Below are 22,006 nucleotides of genomic sequence, written 5' to 3' on the forward strand. Positions count from 1 at the left end.
TTTAAAAAACAATCAAAAAAGAAAAGAAAAAAAAAATAATAATTAATCAACCAAATTAAGTGTGAACAAAATTATGGATAAAATTATTTTAAAGGATGGGACTTAGAAATTCTTGAATGTGTGAGTGAGGATATACATTGACATTCATAATTATATCTATAAGGGCATATTTGGAATTAAATTTCCCCTATCATATAATACTTTTATTTCACTTTCATCAAAATGAAAGAGTGTGGATTTAACCATTAATTATCATGGAAATGACATCTTTCTTTTTTTTTTTTTTTTAAGACAATTATTATGATAATTATTTAAGGTGTTTGTTAGTGCATGGGCTTGTGAAAATAAAGGAATTACAACTTCCAAATAATTATAGATAAAAACTTGTATGATAATTATCTACTTGATTAATATATAGAAGTTAAAATAAAACAATAATGGATTTTTAGTAATTTAAAAAAGTGATTTATAACACGTTCAAAATCACTTCAAAACATACTACATTAAGGTACGTTTGAATTGGATTGATACTCAATAACGTGATTCATGATTTCGGAAGAGACTATATATGCTTTTTTATAATAAAAAGTTAACCCTAAAAAAATGAGAAGCTTTGGAATGGATACACGATTTGGCTAATTGATGGAATGTTGAGTGACCTTTTTTGTGACTAAAAACAAAGACGTTAAGGAAACCAACATGTCTTGAATCAATGACAAATGTTGAAGATTTTGATACCAATGTCAACATCTCCATGAAAAACGAAGGAAAAAAACTTCTTTATTGATATGATAAAATGTAAAGCAAAAATTTGAATAAAGTATGGGTTGTGTTGTGAAAGAATCATTATATTTATAGTAGTTAAAGCAAATTCGGTAGAATTTTGGTGTTTTTAATCATCGCATGTTGTCCTTCAAACATACCGATGCCAATTGTGTTAAATTCTATTTATATGTTATATAATACAAGTTGGTCAGACAATCGACTTTTGTTAATTTTATGTTTAGTGGATCAACGGTTTAATTCTTTAGATTTTCTTTTTAGATTGTCAGTTTGGACTTTTCTCAGTCAGACATCAACTAAATTCCCACTCTTCTATATCCGACTATCTTCTATTTGATTGGTTTTGGTCGATCTATCTCTCTTTCAAATCTATTAGGGAAATTGCATAAGATGACAAACAAAATTAGAAAAAAAATAGTCCATATCACATCTTTCTTGCATATTGCGAATATGTCAAATATGATGACTATCAGACGGTTATCGAAGGATTATCGAATAGCTACAGAGAGTTATCCACTTTTAAATCTGCTACTTTTTCAATTTAAAAAATGTAATGACATGAACTCTATTTTCTTAAAACTTTTTGCTATTTTTATAAAAGCGCCGATCTATTATGCTCACCTCTAATAAAACCCTTTTATTCTTTCATACATCTCCATACATATGTTTCCCAAACAAATTACGATTTCAATTTTAATTCAACATTTTGTTTAAAATTTATAAACAAACCTTGATCTTGATCTTGGTTACAAACTTCTTTACATTTGTTTTCTTTGTAGGATTATCTTAATTAAATAATCATTCTTTGTGTCACAATCAGAGGATCCAAAACCCCACTAAACAAATCAGTTTTTTTTTTCTTACCATTTTGGTATTTGATGAACATAGACTTGGTCTCTATTGTTATTATGATTATTACGTGCACGTTTTGTATTTTATGGTTAGTCTTACTTATTTCTAATCTCACTATGTGATTATTGTTAGGAATTCAATGTACTTGAATTTAAATTAGTTTATCAAAATACATGAGAAATCTCGTTAAATTTTCAAATTTATTTGACTAAATCATTGCATATTATAGATATAAATAAATTGGTAAACTAACTAGGAAACCGACACTTTTGATACAATGTTTACATAATAAAATAGTAACAAATTTTGTTTAGATTGGAGACTAGATTATTAGAAATTTGAAGATACGAAAATTCAAGGGCTAAATCGAATAAAATTGAAAGTGGAGGGACTAAAACTATTTTATAACTAATTGTTTTAAATCTATGCATTAGAAAACTAACTTATTTGACCATTCAATTGAAAAATCAACAAGACAGTCAATTGGCTATTTTATGACTTTGTCCACAATTAGAAATTACTAGTAAAAATCTACCTATTAGAATAATTGTTTGGCCATTCAACCCAAAAATGGACAATTGGCTATTTAATTATGACTTTGTCCATTGTCCATAATGACAAATTGTTGACACTGTTAATTTCTCAATGAATGATTCAAGAATAACTACATCATCGAGGAATTCAATGTACATAAAATGAAATACGTAATGTAAAAATTGTTTGCATACCAAATAAATCTTTTTAGTATTAGCTTGAAAGGCCACAACTTTTGAGTAAATTTTTGGAACATTTGATGTGTTTGCAATCCAAGGACAAATAGAAGATAACTCACCATAAACAAAAGAAATTTGTTGTCAGGTTAGTTTCACAATGTCCAACTTTCGAACAAACAGCGGTCGTACAAGAGAAGTAATTTAGAACTCAAAGACATAGTTGTAGACCGTATACAAAAGATTCTCTTCACAATCTTGTAGTAGAACAGATTCTATTCATCAACAAAAATCAGTATTGGGTAAAGATTTTCCTCCTTCGATTGGAGATGATTATTTTAATAAAAAAAAAAGTTGATGCCATGATAATATGCACATGAATAAGAAGAATGAAACTAAAAGAAGGCAAGAAGTTCTTTCAAATATTTGGAATCTAGCATCAGATTTACATATCAAGCAATACATGACAATTTAACAAATTAAAACTTATCTCTATCCTGCTTCTGCAATAAGGAGGTAAAAGCATGGTAAGGTTGGAGGATAGTCTTCCTAGACATCATAACGAGGTTCCTAATGCTTGTAGAATGACTCCAGCTCCAATATCAGAGGTATTTAATCAAGAATTTGTATATATAAAGTTACTAATACGATCTTAGCTTTTACTCACTTTACTCAATGGTGGTAGTTGGTATGACCTTTCCTAGAGGTCAAAGACTCGTTCCTCCGTCCCCACAGTTGTACTCAAAAGAAAAAGTGATATTAGTTTTCACTGTTGTTACTGCACAGCAAACCTCAGTCAGGACAAGGGTATTAGCTTTCCTTAGTATTAGTGACCAGAAGAACTTATCCTCCGAAGCTTGCTAAATCTAAAGTTCCTTGGCAATCTCAGAAGGAATAGCCTCCCTCCAGATTGTAATTGAAGGCTATGTATGAACATAGAAGACGGAAAGAGAACAAATGCTCCGTGTCTTCATGCTTGCAGATAGTTTATGATCCTTTTAGACATGAGATAGCCTACAGAAACTCGGATTCAACCTTTTCTCAGTCTGTTGAGACTTCAAATTTCGACTTAAACTACAAATATGAATCCATTTCAACTACCAGTAGTCCCCACAAGAACAAAGCCCATCTTTGAAATGATGGAATCGAACTGAATCTCTAAGAATTAACTCTCTTTTCTCAACTATTGAGAAGAGCTTCATTGTCATGTGACAGTCCAAACATATTCTCAGGTTCTTCATCACTCTCACCGGAGCTGATTCTGCTAAATGGAGAACCCCAAAAGCCACAGCCAACTTTTCACTGTGATAGTTCACATTGGTCAGGTATTCATGTTCAATTTTGTAACCTAATGCATCCTTTGCCGAATCTAATCTCTTTGTCCTTGCTAACATTTCATCCAACTTTGCATATATACGTTCACTGTTTTCGTGAGATCGATCGCCTGAAACAAATGAGTAGACTTTATTTCCTATTTGTATCCAGCTTAGACCAGGTTCTTTCTTAATTTTCTGATCTTCCATTAACTTTCTAACTTTTGAGGCAGCCAACTTGTTTCCAGCATCCATATAAATGTTATAAAGAAGAACATAAGATGCAGATGCGAGAGGTTCAAGCTCTATTACTTTCTGTGCTACACGTTGTGCTGTAAATGTATCTTTGTGAATCCTGCAGGCACTTAGTAAAGCTCGCCACATCACTGGTTCATGCTCAAACCCTAAGCGTAAAATTAAACTTTCTGCATCAACCAACCTTCCAGCTCGACCAAGTAGATCAACAACACAGACACAATGCTTGACATGAAGTTTCATTTTGTAGTCTTTCTCCATGGTATCAAAGTACCTGTCACCATCAAAACCAGATGGATGGAAAAACAGATAGAAACATATTCATGCATAAGACTAAGACACCCTCCAAAACAGCAGAGATCTAAAATATATTTAACCACATATGATACAAGAGAGCTTTTTGGATCTATTTTAAAGGGGAAAATCAAAGACCAAAAGAAGGCACCAGCAATATTTTTGCTTGAGAAACTAAATAAGAAAACTAGAAACTAAAAGGAGCAGAGGACAGAAGTCTACACCTTCAAACCCTGTTTAAGCCTTGAGGGAGCAGAAGATAAAAGTCGAACCAAACAACAAATCCTTTTTATAAAATTATAGGACCAAGTGACTTTGGATTAGACTAATGCCTTCACAATACCTTCCATAATATTTCTATCACTAAGCCTTTCAACAATGAATAACAAGAAAGTAAAGTTTCATGACGTACCTTAATCCTTCTTCAACAAGCCCTCTGTGACTACACGCAATTAGAACTCCAAGAAAGGCAAAGTGGTTAGGCTCAATTCCACAACTCTTCATGAGCTCAAAATATCTCAAAGCGTCCATTGCATGCCCATGCTGTGCATTGCTGCAGATCGTTGTTGACCAGGACACAGTATCAGGATTTTCCATCTGTTGAAAGGTTAGATTGGCAGCATATAGATCTCCAGATTTTGCATACATCCAAATCTGTGAATTCTGAAAAATGGTGAATCTCGAGATGCCTGTCTTGGTTGCATACCCCTGGATCTGTTCTCCAGATCTTAACATGCCCATATTTGCACAAGAACTCATGATTGTGGACAAAATAAATTCATCAGGTTTCTCTTCGTATGTCAAAAGTTCATAGAACAAAGACAACGCACTTTCGAATTCTCCATTTTGAAGATAACCAAAAATCATAGCAGTCATTGGGACTATAGTCAAATTATGAATTGAGTTAAAGCACGATAAAGCATCCGTCATTGAACCTAACAGAGAATATAAATCAATAAGACTACTCCCAATGTACTCATCCGCAAGAAGACCGTTCTTGCACATTAAGGCATGAACTTGCTTTGCAAATTCAAAATCCTTAACAGTAATACAAGCTTTAAGTAAGCTTGAATATGTAAACATGGAAGGTTTTATTCCACAGCTCTTCATCTCAAAGAAAAGATTGAGGGCTTTGTATGCACATTTATCTTCAATGGTCTCTTGTTGGAGCAAGCCTGCCATCATTGCATTATACATCACAACATTTTTGTCCACCATTTGGTCAAAGATTTGAATAGCATCATCCAAACTTCCAGTTTTTGCATACATATCAAGCAATGCAGTGCCAACAACAACATCCCGATGTAGGCCAAGTTTGATTGCGAGGTCATGTAGCATTGTCCCAAACATTTTACAACCATTGAAGTTTGAGCTACAAGCCTTCAAGGCACTTCCTAGAGTATAAGTATTGAACGCCAATCCATATTGATGCATTTTCTGCAAAATTGGCAACAGCTCCTCATATTTTCCATTTTGTACATAACCAGCAATCAACGAATTCCAAGAAACGCCATCTAACTTATCAGAATGGTCAAACAAAATCCTTGCATAATCAACCTGGCCGCATTTTGAATACATATCAATAAGGGAATTGGTCAAAACAACTTGGGAGCCTAATCCATAAACTAAAATTAATCCATGAATCATCTTACCCGCAAAAAGATTCCCACTTTGACTACATGCTGTAAGAGCTCCTGCACAAGTGTACTTATCAAGTTTCAAACCAAGTCTTCTTGCTTTATCAAACAAAATCATGACCTTGTCAAGGGTGCTCATCTGGACATATCCAGAAATCAAAGAGTTGTAAGTTACAATGTTTGACTTTGACATTTTATCAAACAATTTGTCAGCAGAACGTATATCCCCACATTTGCAGTACATGTTAAGAAGATTGTTCTGCAAAAATAGACAAGGTCTGAAAGAAGTTTTAATCATATGGGAATGAACGAGTTTGCCTTGGTTCAAGTTCCCAGTTTTAGTAGCTGATTGAACCAGTTTAACATAGTCTACAGATTCTAAAAGAAAAGTTGAAGAATATGCTGGAAAAACTTGTGATGAGCTCAATGAGACCGATTCCAAAGTGGCAAAAGACTCTATGGATTCTCTACTGAAAAAAGGAAGCATGTGAAACATTAAGGGAGTGGAGAGAGGAATGAATCTCCAAAGGAATCGTTTCTGAGGCAACATTGTTTCATATTAAATAACAAACCCATATATAGTCTATTGTGTATGAACTGCATAAAGATCAGCTCACGCTCCTGTAATATCTTCAACCCTGCAAGTTAACCAATTAAGTAGTCAACAAAAGGGAAAATACAATTAGAATTTTATTAGCTACCATAAAAAAACATATAATAATTGAAAATGAATTTAGGTCATATCTACTTTTGTTTTAACAAGTTGAAATGAAAAGATCTGATGCTCAAGGAAATACAAACTTCGAGAAGTAGTGAAATTGCATCTACTAATGAGAAACAATAGTTTAGTAACCTAACACCAATATAAAAATCAATGAACTTCATCAGAATTTAAATTTCCAAAAAAGACTCAAGGTATTCTTTCCAACTATAATCAATCTACACAAATATAACTAAGATTGAGGTTGTTGGGACAACCAAAATAACTCTTACAAGTTAGGGACTAGAGATAATTGGATAATACCATAGAACATTTCGACTGATTATAGATAAATAAAGAAGGGAGATGCTAAAAAATTAGAGATATACAGACATGTGCAACAAATCAAAAGGCTCGAAAAGTGCTTTTTTTTTTTTTTCTGAATTCGTCCGTTCTTCCATTGAACGAGTTCCTAATTTTGTTTTTCAAATGAGATAAGATATACATGGAGATTGGGAGGATACCAGTGGCAACAAAAAGAAGAAAATTAGTGTAAATGTGGTAGAAGATAGGCCATCGCGGCGCGGCGGTGAGCTGAGAGGGAGGAGGAGACGGCGTGTAAAGGAGAAGGTGGAGCTCATGCGTGTGGGGAATAATTTTGTTTACAATATTTTCAAAATAATTCCTTTTTTTTTTTATAGATATTTTGTTATATATTTTTAGAAGTTTTTTTAAAATTAATTTTCATTATTATTAATTAAGTATGTAAAAATATTTTAGTAAAAATTGTTTGGGATAGTTTTGATCACCGTGATAGATTTTGAGTATGATCCTAAAATTCGCAACCCTAAATTTTGTAACGACTATCTTTTTAGTGTTTTCGTAAGGGTTGCGTGATTTTATCTTTTACGATGAGATATAACCTCCAACTATGTTAGTTGGAGCTAACCGTGCATAGTGCATTCCACTTCAGTTTAGTTATACCTTTTTCGGTTAACTAAAAAATTGTATACAACATGCTCAAATGAATCTCTCCAAATTATTCGATATATAATTTTAAATAAAAAATTAATGAACTTAATATAATTTAACTAATTAATAGGTATTTTGATTTGGATTGAAATATTTGAATCTATGTAAAAGTATGAAATATTAATAAAATAAAAGGGTTTGAGAATAATTGTTAATTAAATGTTTGAATTCATATGACCCAAAAAGGGGGAATGTTTTATCCATTTTTGGTCTTCATTCATCGCATGCCTTTACCCTATAACCAAGCTATCCAAATTACTTCAACAAATTCTTCACTTTTATTATTATTATTATTATTATTATTTTCAATATCCTCTTTTGAAGAAACTTTGACTTAATTTGGTGCATCTTTAGTGTATTTAACTTCTAAAATAAATAAGTATATTGATAATAAGCGTTGGGGTATATTACAAATATTTGATTACGACTAATTAACATGAACATATTTCATGACAATTAACGTCTTAACTTCGTGTATATATAGTGTTTGACTATATTTAACAAATAGCAAAGTAATATAACGAGTAATAAAGTATATCAGAATAAATAGTATGTGACTATTTGTTTAAGGTTGCATATTTCGATTTCTATCGGTTGCTTTCTTTTATATGATGTGGGTGTGTTTTTTTCCTTTAATTAACCAACTTGAATAAGAGTTCACAACCATTTGAATGAATGATGAATTAGTCTATAAACGAGATATTACACTCTCGTAAGAAAGGTAATTTTGTTCTATACTATGACTCATAGTATTATAGTGAGTAAAATTGTCTAAACAAAATGAATTATTATTCATTGGGATTTAGATTTTCTTCTATATATGCGAGGTTTTGAATCTTTTGATATTATGTGATAGAATTCACATAAAAAAAAGGAGGGGAATAGACACAAAAATTTATATAATAACTTTGATGATAAAACTTTGACAGTAATAATGGAATATAAAAAAAAAATCTTTTGTTAAAGATCATATTCTCTAATATAACCTAACTATAACCAGAATAGCTAAAAGGTGAAAACTTATACTTAGAAACGAGGTAAACTTAGAAAGTAGTAGATACTATCAATGTCAATATTCAAATATAGGGAACGTGATATTTGTCTTACAACACTCGATTAATACTTCTTTCACTTTAGGGTTAATACAATTTAAAAAAAAAATAAAAAATAAAAAGAAGAAGGGGGGCAAAATTGGAATATGGAGAAACCCCAAATTTTTGGAATCTTTGGAGTGAATTAGTTGGACAAATCCACACTTTTGGGTGATTACCATATCTTCATTTGCAATCCCTTTTCTCTAAGATTGTGAATTGTGAATTTGTCCCTCTCGCATGCTTTTTAACCCTAATTATGTCATTTCAAAACACGTGCCCTCCATTTTTCGTTATTTATATGAGAAACAAACAGTTGTTTCTGCAAACCAAATCACGTCATTTTAGCATATTTTATCTTCACTTACATACTTGATAAAAAAAAATTTCTAAGATATCATCCAACATAGAATCACTCAAAGCTAAACACGTTTAACTAAAAAAAATTTACGACTGAGTTACCAAAAAGAAAAAAAAAACTTACATTTGTTGGAATATATAGTAATTTTCAATTCTTTTAAACCTTTTTCAACCATACTTTCAAAATTTATCTAATTCGAACGTGATATCGGTTATTCATTCATATCAACTTTCTTTAAACTTTGAGGTGATACAAAAGAACACCTGGAAGTTTTGAAATTAAAAGAAGGCCCGAATGACCGATAACCTTTAAGTGGGACCCACTCAAAAGGACACGTGGGGACACTTAAAAAAAGGAGGAGGAAAGAATAGAATGAAGTAATATAATAAAAGTAAAAGGGAAGAAAATGAAAATCAAATTCTTTGTTATGAAGGGATTAGGGATTAGGGATTAGGGATTTAGATTCCTTTCTTTCTTTATCATTGATCCCTCACTCACTCACTCACTCCCTCCCTCCCTTTTCTTGATTTGGAATTTGCCCCAACTCTTTTGATTACTTCAACGCTTGCTTTGGGCGCCGATATCTTAGCGTAATCCAAGGCCTCATTATTAAATAACCGAAATAAAAATGCGCCATTCGCGCCATTTCCCTTCTTTCCTTTCTCTTCTTTTTTTCCTTTCTAATTATAACTCATTTTGAAATTTGACCCAACCTCCCATTTTCTTCCTATTTCTCCTTTCTGTCTTCTATATTTCTATTATTTTCCAACTTCTCTTTTCCCACCCTAATTAATTATATATAACAAAAATGTCGTAAATATAGCAAAATTTTTAGGACTAATATTTACAACATAGTCTAGCAGTGATAAACGTTTACGGATTTTGTTATATTTGTAATTTTCTTTAGAAACGTTGCTACATACTTAATTATTTTGAATCTAAACGCTATGTTTGTAACTATCTCATTTTATTATTGTATTATATGTACCTTTTTTTTCATATTCGTCAACTATAACTAAATTAGTTAAGATTTATATTTGTTTCTTTCCGAATGAATGGAAATACAATGTTGATTTTTAGAATTGTGTTTATCATAGTTTTATGATGGTTTTTTTCTTTTTAAGTTTTATATTTAATAAACAAAATATGTTGTTAATTTTGTCAGTTTAACGAACTAGGTATAGAAAGCTCGAAATGACGTGGAGTTTGTGGAATAAAATAATATCCATTAACTATACGTCAAATTGTGATAGAAAAGTGATTTCGAAATTTTGTAGGGTTATTAATTGTATTATTTAAATACTCTAAAACTCATTCGTAAAAAACTGATACATAAAATACTTTAGGTTGGTTCGATAAGTCTTTCATTTTTTTTTTCTTTTTTTCGTTTTATCTTGAATAAACGAATAGTAAAACGTAAAAAGGAAATTTAATTATAACGAAGAAAGAGGAGAAAATATAATAAAAGCATGCTTAAAAAGAAAAAATTAAAACAAAATAAGTGAGATCTTTAGGAATGATTTGAATGTTAATTTGGTTTAGTTTAAAGAACCCTAAATCATGGAATCTGCTTTTCTCATAAACGAGACCTTATTTTTTGGGGATGAAATGGTCGGACATAACCCAAGCACATTGAGCCAACCGTTTTATTAAAAAGTGCTTTTCTCTATATTAGTGCCCACCCATTTGTTCAATCGCCATCACCCATATATTTTATAAAGAATAAAAAAATTCTTTTTTCTTTTTTTATATTTTTTTTCACACTCGAGACATTTTTGATCGAGAGTATAAACTTTATATTAGTTAGGTTATGTCCATTTTGAATTTTTATTCATTGATTTCGTTGGTCAAACGAGCAAAAAAAAAAAAAAAAGTTATTTTAAATTATAAAATATTTGTATGTAGTCCCTATGATTGTAATCACTTAGGATTCTATAACACCTAAAAATTGTCGAAACTGATTTTTGTGACAATTATTTTTAATTGTTCATGTAGTCAAGGTATTAACGATAGTTTAAGAAAATTATGTTATGATCATTTTTTGTCTGGTGACAACATTTCATTGACAATAGTAAACGATTACTGATCATTACAAACTGCCGTAAAAAAGTTATCATTGTTAATAATTCACCAAAAAATTGATAATTTTTTACTGGTGTGAATAGTAACTGCAAATGCATATTTCTTATACACCCACTACTATATATATATATATATAAAAAAAAGCAGACTCTCTTGACGTTATAATCGTATATTATATTAGTTATTGGACAAAGATTGTATTTAGTTGATGCATAATCTCCATATAGGAACCCTATACAAGTATAATAAATTTTTAGTGCATGGGTGAGACATATTGAGTGTACATCAAAGAAATATTGAGTATACTCTACAAAGGTATAATAAATTCTTAAACCATGATAATTACATATCAAATACATCATCTTCATGTTTAATTTTCACTCATTCCATTCTCCAATACTCTATATATTAACCTTCTCCAATGCCAAAACTTTCATCAATTCAACCATTCCCATACACTTAATTCCTATCCATTGCAAGTTTGCAACATCCTTTATATATATATATATATATGTGTGTGTTTGTGTGAGATATGATATGATTCTATACTTTGTCAAATATTGTTTTTACAAAATAGTAATTATAATGATCAATAGCAATTTTAGATATAATAATTAAGAATATATCGATATTTTTTTAAAAAAAAATTGTAAATATAACAAAGTAATTTATTAACGATATACTTCTATCTACGGTAGACTTTTATGATCTATTGGTAATAGACTTGCAATAAAATCTATTTGTGATAGATTTAGGTCGCTATCCCTGATAGACTATAACAAACGTTGCTATATTTGTAACTTTTTCAAAAAATATTATTATTTATGCTAATATTTCGAATTTAATATGTTATATACGTAATTGTCCCTTTACAAATAAGAGTTAAATACACAGATAATTGTGAAAGAAAATTATATATACGGCTTCCGTATGTAAAAGTTAGAGTTTATTTAATATAATTTATAAGTTGATCGCATGAGGTTATGATGCATTTTCAAAAACTCAAAATTTAAATTGATATGATTATCGGTTTGGAATTTAAATTAATAAAACTCAAAATTAATTTAACTAAATTGTTTGAAGAAGAAGAAAGGATTTTTAATTGGCAGAAGAAAAAGAAAAAGGGAAAGTTTAAATTTAGAAAGAAGCATGCAATAAAATAATATAATATAATATAATATATATGTATAAGCTAAGTCTTATTGACTTGCTACACAAAAGCCTAAGATTGCGCCAATGAAATATCATTGTAACTCAATATCCCCACTTCATTTTTATAACTTCTTCTTAATCTCTATATAAACCAACACTCTCTTGGTATCAATTTCAATCTAAATTACTATAACATTTAATATCTCTCTATTCTTCTTCTTTCTAATTAACCTCTCCTTCTCATGGCTTCTCCCATCTCAAATTCTTCTTCAACTCTCTACAGCTTATTTTTCTTTGGCCTCTTGCTTTCATTTTCGTTTGCTGGTCGTGCTCGAGCTAACCCCAATTACCGAGACGCCTTGGCTAAGTCGATATTGTTTTTTGAAGGACAACGCTCCGGTAGGATCCCGGCTAACCAACGGATCACTTGGAGGTCCAACTCCGGCCTCTATGATGGTGAACTTGCTCATGTATGTCTTAATCATAATATTTCATAAAGAGTCCATTTCATAAGACTTCGTACTCGTTTTGTTGTTTCATTGTTTTTTTCTTACACTTGGCAAAATAAAAGTCATATTTGATAATTAATTCTTGATTTTTTTCTTTTTCTTTTTTAATAAATAAATATTATTACTTTTGGTCACTTTTTTTTATTTTTTCCTTTTTTAATTTCAAATTTCAAATACAAAATATATTTGACATTATTCTTGGATTTAAAAATTCAAATCACTCGATTATCGTGTAAATACCATCTAATCTCTAAACATACTTTTATAATTTTGTAACATTTTAGTTTCTATAGTTAGAAATATCAGTATGGTTTAATAAAAATTCCTATCCATGTAATTGATTAGTTATGGATGATTTTTTTACGATAAAAACTAAATCAAATTACAAACCTAACCCTAAAATGTTACCTATTTTAATTATTACAAAATTTGAAGTAGAATATTCAAACTTGATGAGAATTATGATCTTCAAAATCTCATGAAACTAAGAAAAGAAAAAAAAAACAATAATGGAAATGTTTTGGAATTATTAGGTGGATTTAACCGGCGGCTACTACGACGCCGGCGACAATGTAAAATTCAATCTTCCGATGGCTTTCACAACCACAATGCTTTCATGGGGAGCACTCGAGTACGGGGCGCGTATGGGTAGCGAATTAGGCAACACACGAGCCGCCATCCGTTGGGCCACCGATTACCTTCTCAAGTGCGCGACCGCCACTCCAGGCAAGCTCTACGTCGGCGTGGGAGACCCTCACGCCGACCACAAGTGCTGGGAACGGCCTGAGGACATGGATACTGTTCGAACCGTATACTCTGTTTCTGCCGGGAACCCAGGATCGGATGTTGCCGGAGAGACCGCGGCCGCACTGGCCGCCGCGTCGTTGGTGTTCCGACGAGTTGATAGGAAGTATTCACGGGTGTTGCTGGCGACGGCGAAGAAGGTGATGGAATTTGCGTTGGAGCACCGTGGATCGTATAGTGATTCGCTTTCCTCTGCTGTTTGTCCTTTTTATTGCTCTTATTCCGGATATAAGGTTAGTAATTAATTTCTTATCATTATGCTCCTAATTATTATTATTTTTTTATGAGCAAAAAGAAAATTTTTTAAGATTTAAAATTACTTTTTGAAAAAAAATAAAATATTTAAAGGTTACTTTTTTCAAGAATGGTAAAAAAATACAAATTATTTACCTTTACGACAAAAAAAAAAAAAACCAATAAATAAATAAACGTGTTACAATGCCAAATAGATTATCTATTTTATCATTTTTATAATTCCTCATTTATAAATTTACTTTTTTATTTATATAAGTTTTGTTATCGGATTTTATCAATATTATACATTAATGGGCTTCTATTAGTTTATGTCAATGTCACGGTAGAAAACTACTTAATAGTATAATTTTGTAAATTTTTTGAAAGAAAATCAAATTATAGATGTTTTTTTCAAAAATAGTAAAAAATACAAATTGTTTACACTTTACGATAGAAAAACTACTAAAAGACAAAATTATAAAATAATGATCAAATTAAAAGAATGATCAAATTAAAATAAAAAATGTCTGACAAAATAGTATAATTTTGTAAATTAATTTATGTCAATGTCACGTTAGAAAGTTATCGAATGATATATTTTTGTAAATATTTTAGTCCATTTTACTATATTTAAAAATACATCTAATTGTTAGTCCAAAACTACTGAAAGTATAACAAAGCTTCATTGTCTGTTAGTAATAGATATTGTAGACTACTATCCGTGTCTATATATCAATGTCTATTAGTGATAAATAATGTTAATATGTAAGTATCTGAAATTTTTGTTATGTTTTAATTTATTTTATGACATTTGAAAACAAACTAAAATAATAATAATAGCTTAATTTTTGTTTTAGAAAAAAAGTTCTATCATAGGATAGATTTTTATTACTTGGAGTGAACCCAAATTTGAATGAGTATTTAATGTTGAATATATAAAGATTAATGAGTTAAAAAGTTAGATGATAAAATGTGTGTGTTTTGATATATGAAAAATAGGATGAATTGGTGTGGGGAGCAGCATGGCTTCTAAGAGCAACAAATGATGTTAAATACTTCAATTTGTTGAAGTCATTGGGAGGTGATGATGTGACTGATATCTTTAGTTGGGACAACAAATTTGCTGGTGCTCATGTCCTTTTGTCTAGGGTAAATTTTTTAAAAAATTTATTCTCGTTTATATATGATCTCGTTAATATCACTATGATCTTACAAGAATTTTCGATTATATATCTATAGCGGTCGTTATTAAACAACGACAAGAACTTTGATTTGTACAAACAAGAAGCTGAGGCATTCATGTGCCGAATTCTACCAAATTCTCCCTCCTCCAGTACCAAATACACTCAAGGTATGCAAAATAAAAATATCTTGAACACATTGAACAACTTAAAGTGTTCGATCAAATGTTCATATATTTAACATATGACTGTAGCTAGTTTGTAAGGTTCATTAAGAACATGTTCCAGAGTTGTTTCAAAATGATTAAAATCAATTTTGTCAGACATTTTTTTATTTTAATTTGATCATTCTTTTTTATATTTTTTTTTGTAGGGAGATTGATGTTCAAGTTGCCAGAAAGTAACCTCCAATATGTGACATCCATAACGTTTTTGCTCACCACATATTCCAAATACATGTCTGCAGGCAAACACACATTCAACTGTGGCAACCTTGTCGTTACTCCAGCTTCCCTGAAAAACCTTGCTAAGATTCAGGTAAGCGCCTAAATGTTGTTATTTTACTCTATATTGTTGGTATCTATTCAGTAAAACGATAACTTTGAAAATTGTTTATAAATAGATCTATGAATGAACTCAGATTACGATATAAAATTTGAATTTATATGTAATAGATTTAAATAATATTTAAGTTTTTCTTACTATTCAAGTTCTCATTTTTCGGGTCATGAAATGACAGGTGGATTATATATTAGGAGTGAACCCATTGAAAATGTCATACATGGTGGGATATGGAAAAAACTTCCCAAAGAGAATTCACCATAGAGGATCTTCGCTGCCTTCCAAGGCCACCCACCCTCAGGCTATTGCCTGTGATGGTGGCTTCCAACCCTTCTTCTATTCCTACAACCCCAACCCTAATATCTTAATTGGTGCTGTCGTCGGCGGCCCCAATCAAAGTGATGGCTTCCCTGACGATCGCACTGATTACAGCCACTCTGAACCTGCTACGTACATCAATGCTGCTCTTGTTGGACCTCTTGCATTCTTCTCGGGCAAACATTGATTCAAAAATACATATTGTAGTTTAGAGATCAATCACTTCTTACATGTTGAAAGTACGATCTCATGTTATAGTAATGGTAAATATACATGGCTATGGCTAGATTGATCCCCAAAGGGTGGATGGAAATTAGTCTTTTCCTCTGTTTTTATCTTTAACAGTTTGTCATTGTTTTGTCCCATCACCAAAAAGGAATATATGTGACAAAGATGGCAAATCAAATTAAAAGTTTACCTTTTTAGTTTCTTCTACGCTCTTATTTTGTTTAGCTTATTTATTTTGAAGGTTGTTTTTAAATATATCAAAATAAATTAAAATACATACAAAAATTGTAACAAATTTTAGAATACATTTATATTTATTGTTATCAAATTTTAAAATTTTATTATATTCGTAAATATTTTTAATAATTTATAGAAAAAAATAGAAATTAAATAAACAACCATTTAAAAAAAATCATTTTTTCCTCTCGTTGTGAGTTTTTCAATGTTTGTGTTTTGTTTTAAATTGTATGCATGGATAAATTTTTATCCACTAAGAAAAATATAATTTACATAAAAAAAATGAGTTTCAACTCAATTTGAAAAAGTATCATGTATTTTTTAAGAATTTACAACGAAGAGTTACGATTGTTAATTCGATTGCCATGAGAAAATTTTAAAACTTTAATTTTTTCTTTCAAAAGACTATCTTCGACTACACCTACCTATTTAGCATGTGACAGATTCTCCTTGTATGTATATATATTAAATAGTTAGGTATGTAAAGATAAAGAGGTTTTTCTAAAAATAAAAAAATTTGACAAACTATTTAGACGATCGAACAAAATCGATAAAAAATTTTAAGATTGATTTTTGTATGAATTATAAATACTTTGTGAAATATATATTTTGTTTTATAATTATTCAAAAAGATTTAAAAGGATCCCGAAATGAATTTATGTTGAAATGGAAAGTAAAATATTGCACTCTTTTTCAAAAAAAAAAAAAATCATTTTATCCGAAACCAAAACATAGGGCCATTTTTCACGTAAAAGAACTCCTCCACTTCTCTCGTGAACCTTCCGGCCGTCAACCTCCTTCCGATCTCCTGCCTCTCTCTTCTCCGGCCAGCATTTCCGCGGACAGCTCACGCGACTCCGCCGAAGAACAACGAAAGGCGGCGGCGTTTTACCTAGCTCCTTCTGATTTTCCCGTTCCTGGCGCACCCTACGAAGTGACTTCCTCTCCTGAAACCCACGCACGAGCAAAACACTCTAAATTCCTTTCGAACTTAGGCTCTGGTGTTCGGTTTTGTGAAATCGAACACAATCAAAGAACTTTTGGGTTCCTTTTTGGTAAGATTTAAGTGAGTAAACCCTCTAAATTTCTTTCGAAGTTCAATAGAGTGCTTTAGAATTATCCCCAACACTTCGAAAAATTTTGTTTGTAGAGACCGCGATATACTAATTCGAAATACTAATGGGGAGTATAGTTGAAATGCAAACCACAATAGGAGAATTGAAATCGAAGCAATACTAAATAAAGGTTTATTGGGTTATTTTTTCTTATCTTTCCTTTTTGCTGTCGGAACTTCGATCTAGGCGTTTGCAGCTGAACTTGTATAGTAATTATGTCAGGAAGGTCAAAGGGATGCACCATTTACGTTGGTAAGTTTGTTATTATTTCTATCTATCTTAATTCATGTTCTTTGTACTCTAATTTGTTTTTCTTTCATGAGGATTCTGTTTGCGGGTTAAGCTTCATGTTTTTTCTTCTGTGAAGCTTCTAATGAAAATTATGATCTTGAGTGGTTGGTTTTATAATAGTTGTGTTTATTTCTTTCTATTATGTTTTGCTATTGGATGTATATGCACATGGCATTTAACATGTTTATTGATTCTCTCACACTATTGGATTTCTTCCTCTCCAACCTTTTCCTATATTGTAAATATGTTTGATATCCCTTTGCTGAATTGATTTAGTGCCTTTGGTGAAGAGAGTTGATAGTTAACTTATTTTCTTTTTTCTTTTCATTGATCTCTTAGATATTCTTCATTTTTGCTTTAAGTGGTACAATCTAAAATTTTCACTTTCACCATCGTCTTTGATCTGCTTCTATGTGGGCTTTACCCATTTGAGTATTGCCGCCAGTTTGTCTGTAATATTTCTTTAACATAGCTGGTTGTTCGGTGAACTTACTTTTTTGGGAAACTTTTCTTCCCCGTTTATACTTGATACAATGTTATCTATTAAGTTTTAACGATGCAGCCTACTTGAATTTTAGATGCTACATCTTCATCTGAATTTGATTTTGTTACTTTCTTCACCTTTTTTAGGTAATTTGGATGAAAGAGTAAGTGACAGGGTTCTTTACGACATTCTAATCCAAGCTGGACGGGTTGTGGACTTGCACATTCCTCGAGACAAGGAATCTGGCAAACCTAAGGGTTTTGCTTTTGCAGAATATGAAAGTGAGGAGATTGCCAACTATGCTGTTAAGCTTTTCTCTGGTCTTGTGAATCTTCATAAACGTACCTTGAAGTTTGCAGTATGTCATTTTTATTTCCTTCTCAGTGAAAAAGTTTCATTTTATCTCCGTGTTTCTTGATGAACTTTGTCTTCTATTCAAACTTAGACGTTTGCATGTTTATATATTTGTTTTATGATCCAATATCATGTCGTACACCATCTCCTCTAATTTGATCCATTTTGCTCAGTAACTCACGTGTTGATCTATATAGAGTCTATTGAAATGTGTGGTGCATTTGAATTTTTTGACCTTTTGTTTTATCTTTAAATTTAATCAATTAAAAAACCAAGCCTACGAAAAGAGGAAGCTCCCTCAACAAATAGAGATAGACTACAATCTCAATCTATAGATGGTTTCCTTTTGATACATTATTGTTTACTCCCAGTCTCATTCCAATTTTATAACCAGATAATTGTGTAATCTTCTTGTATCATCTTTGATTGTGAATTGTGCGGTGGGCTACTAAGTTACGGAAATGACACATTGTTTTTGACACTGTTCAAACAGGTATCTGGGCAAGACAAACCTTCACCTGTTAGCAATGCAATCACTTCATCATCAAGGTCGCAGATTGTTTCAGGTTACTCTAATGAAATATCTCAGTATTCCAATCGCTTTTCCTCATCTTGCAGGTTTCCAACATATCCTGAGAACCATCTTGAAGGTGATTTTTCTTACTTTTCTTTATTTTTGTCTTTGTGTTAGTTTGCTAAGAAATTGTGTATTTGTACTTTATTTGCCTTTTCCACGTAGTTCAACAAACTTTTATTTCTTTTATTCAGCTCTTCTTAACCCTGGTTTAGTTAACCAATTTAATGGGTATGGATCACATTTGGATAACTACAATAAAGAATACAGTCAGAGGTATTCTGGGACAAATTTGGATAGCTTTAACCAACCTAAATCACGCCGCCATGATTCGAGTTTTCCAGTAGATTATCCTCCTTACTAACTTTTGAACTAATGCAGCCAGTGCCGTGGTTAATCTTAATGGTAATATAAGTCTTAGGAAAAGTTGGACCACTTAGATGGTTGTAGAAGGTTTGGAGGAAAATGATACGATATTTGGCTATTTGCTATGGTGCCTGCTAGCTTATGTTATTGAATACGTTGTCATTTTGCAGGATTATGTGTTCATATGATTTGGCTATGTTGTTATAAACTTATAGTTGATACCCTAACTAAGTATTGTAATCTATTTGATTAAATATTCAGATATTCATGTTTAATGTTATTATAAACGATATTTCCAAGGTGACTGAAAAAGTTTGTGTATATTGAGTATTTACTTTCTTCTGAAGTGTTTTACTTGAGCCAATATATAACATACCATTTAGCATTTTGGTTTTAGCAAAGTGAAAGCTAAAATTACATGTAAAACCAGGAATTTTGGTTTACCATTTCTGCGTTTGGGTATGCCTGTACTGAAATTCATGGAAGGTTAAGTCGTATGTTATTGTCCAACTTTTATTGCATTTTTTAGACCTAGTTGATTTCATTACCTTTTGAATATATATGTTTAGTTTACCTTTGATTTTTAATAATCTAAAAATTCAAGAATCTAAAATACCCTCTCTCTTATTTGGGCTCAAAGTTCCTATTTGGAAATTGGAATTGCGAATTGTGAGTACAAATGTACAACAAGAGAGAGCGAGGATTTGAACCTCTAATCTCAAGGAAATGATACAACTCAATTACCATAGAGCCTTGTTTACTTTGTCCATTAGTTTTACTATTCTTTGTATCGTAATACGAATTTGTTCGTTTTCTTTTATTCTACCTTTGTATTGGTGTTGTGAAACCTGTATTTGATGTCTGTTTGTATGTATGATAAACGACCTACTCAATTGCCTTGTAAGATTTGGCATAAGTTGATATAGTCAGTTTTAGTAAGCAAGTAGTGTTTTTAACTGAAATCCTTTTGTATGAAGCACTAGTGGAGAACAGAACTTCTGTTAAGTGTTCTGTTCAAAAGGGTTTGTTGTAGTACAGAAATAAAATCAGAATGAAAAGTGTGATATTGTACTGGATGGGATGAAGGCCCTCACTATCTTTGGTTGTAAAGGTTAAAATACTATGGTACACATGTTTACTTGTATGGAATACATATGTGATGTCATTGTTAAGGAGGATTTATGTACGATGTGATGAAAATACGGAGCTTGGAAATGAATGGTGAAAGAACAGAGAGTGTAGGAAGTGGTTGAAGTGTTTAGGGAAATTTGATTGATTCTCCAAACAATAAAATTCTTCCACGAGAGTTTGAGCCTGAGTTGATTATTATAGTTAATGGGTTATAATTATTAGTGCTTGGGGTGAGTTTGTGTTTGGTGTGTGATAGGAAATAGTAAGCACTACAACAAAGAAATGAGAGGATGAGTGGATGAGTGTAAATAGTAAATACGGTAACATATATGGTCTTAGTTTTTTTTTTTAATATACTTAATTGTAGGATATAAGTAGTTGCACTTTACTTTTATATTTTGTGCTCCGAATATAGCGTAGGCTATAATAACCTATAAAACCAACTTCTAGTCGGTGCTCCAAACAACCCCTTGTTTATAATCCAACTTTAACAAGACCCTTTTGAAGCTTTAGAGGTTTCATATTAGTATTAGCATATGTGGTTTGTTCCTCGATCACTTTTATGTCATCTTCCATGTAATTGTATTAGGATTGTTTAACAATCCAACTTCAATGGTAGCAACCGGAGCTGTTATTGGATAAACATGATTTATTGGATTACGAAGAAAATCTCGAGCTCATGTCGGTCATGAGTATGAGTTCAAGAAGCTTGGGCATTGAAGAAGATTTTATGAAGCTGTGTGTGTTTCCTATGTGTTGGTAATGTTGTACAATGGTTGCTAAAATATAGTTGGAGTTAGTTAAATATTTGTTCTTTTTTTCTCTCTAATTCAAATTCTTTCACTATGATGCAAACTTTGTTTGATAATTACTTAGATTTTTCTAAATTATGTTTGTTTACTTGCAATAGTTTATATTTTATAGTTGAACATTTAGAGTGTATTTAGTAGAGAAGCTAACATCAAAATTTGAAAACAAGGGATCAAATGAAGATAAAGTTTTATATTATGTTCTTAGATATGTATTTGGTAGTAAATTTATAAATTGGATTTTGGTTTCAACAATAGTTTAAGATGTGTTTGATAATAATTTATAAATCATAAAATTGGTTGCAATTATCAAATCATTAATTCAGGTATATTTTTAAAAATAGTAAATATTGAAATTATTTATAAAATATAGTAAAATTCATTAATCTCATTCTAGTCGTTTTAAATTTTTTTTTTTGTATAATTATTATTTTGCAATAACATATAGTTTTAAATACATATTTTAATTTTAAAAAATTTAACTGAGTTTATAACATAATTTAAATTAAAATCAACATATAATGGAAACATAAAGATATTATTTTCAT

General features: G+C 31.0%; 3 protein-coding genes across 12 annotated transcripts; 2 read left to right on the forward strand and 1 right to left on the reverse strand.

The window, feature by feature from the left end:
* Nucleotides 1-2,735: 2,735 nt before the first annotated feature.
* On the reverse strand, nucleotides 2,736-7,209 carry LOC103498661 (pentatricopeptide repeat-containing protein At3g13880). Its single transcript, XM_051090123.1, has 5 exons — nucleotides 7,069-7,209; nucleotides 6,417-6,482; nucleotides 5,860-5,983; nucleotides 4,620-5,764; nucleotides 2,736-4,187 (listed from the first exon to the last, which is right to left on the reverse strand). Exons 4-5 carry the CDS (start codon nucleotides 5,639-5,641, stop codon nucleotides 3,443-3,445), a joined length of 1,767 nt encoding a protein of 588 aa, XP_050946080.1. The 5' UTR covers nucleotides 5,642-5,764; nucleotides 5,860-5,983; nucleotides 6,417-6,482; nucleotides 7,069-7,209; the 3' UTR covers nucleotides 2,736-3,442.
* A 5,253-nt stretch (nucleotides 7,210-12,462) lies between these two features.
* Nucleotides 12,463-16,304, forward strand: LOC103498660 (endoglucanase 9). Its single transcript, XM_008461345.3, has 6 exons — nucleotides 12,463-12,732; nucleotides 13,305-13,808; nucleotides 14,809-14,958; nucleotides 15,049-15,160; nucleotides 15,364-15,527; nucleotides 15,730-16,304. Exons 1-6 carry the CDS (start codon nucleotides 12,505-12,507, stop codon nucleotides 16,054-16,056), a joined length of 1,485 nt encoding a protein of 494 aa, XP_008459567.2. The 5' UTR covers nucleotides 12,463-12,504; the 3' UTR covers nucleotides 16,057-16,304.
* A 659-nt stretch (nucleotides 16,305-16,963) lies between these two features.
* LOC103498657 (uncharacterized) lies at nucleotides 16,964-21,408 on the forward strand. 10 transcript variants are annotated; one of them, XM_008461339.3, is made up of 6 exons: nucleotides 16,964-17,389; nucleotides 17,636-17,701; nucleotides 18,371-18,582; nucleotides 19,072-19,127; nucleotides 19,197-19,228; nucleotides 19,347-19,830. In XM_008461339.3, exons 2-6 carry the CDS (start codon nucleotides 17,665-17,667, stop codon nucleotides 19,514-19,516), a joined length of 507 nt encoding a protein of 168 aa, XP_008459561.1. In that variant the 5' UTR covers nucleotides 16,964-17,389; nucleotides 17,636-17,664; the 3' UTR covers nucleotides 19,517-19,830. The 10 variants fall into 10 exon arrangements, with proteins under 10 accessions (XP_008459561.1, XP_008459560.1, XP_008459562.1 ...); XM_008461340.3 differs by having other exon boundaries at nucleotides 17,002-17,400; XM_051090129.1 differs by having other exon boundaries at nucleotides 17,002-17,389; nucleotides 17,485-17,701.
* The last annotated feature ends 598 nt before the right edge of the window (nucleotides 21,409-22,006 follow it).

The sequence above is a fragment of the Cucumis melo genome, chromosome 9 (genome assembly GCF_025177605.1).
Source record: "Cucumis melo cultivar AY chromosome 9, USDA_Cmelo_AY_1.0, whole genome shotgun sequence".
Classification (NCBI taxonomy): Eukaryota; Viridiplantae; Streptophyta; class Magnoliopsida; order Cucurbitales; family Cucurbitaceae; genus Cucumis; species Cucumis melo.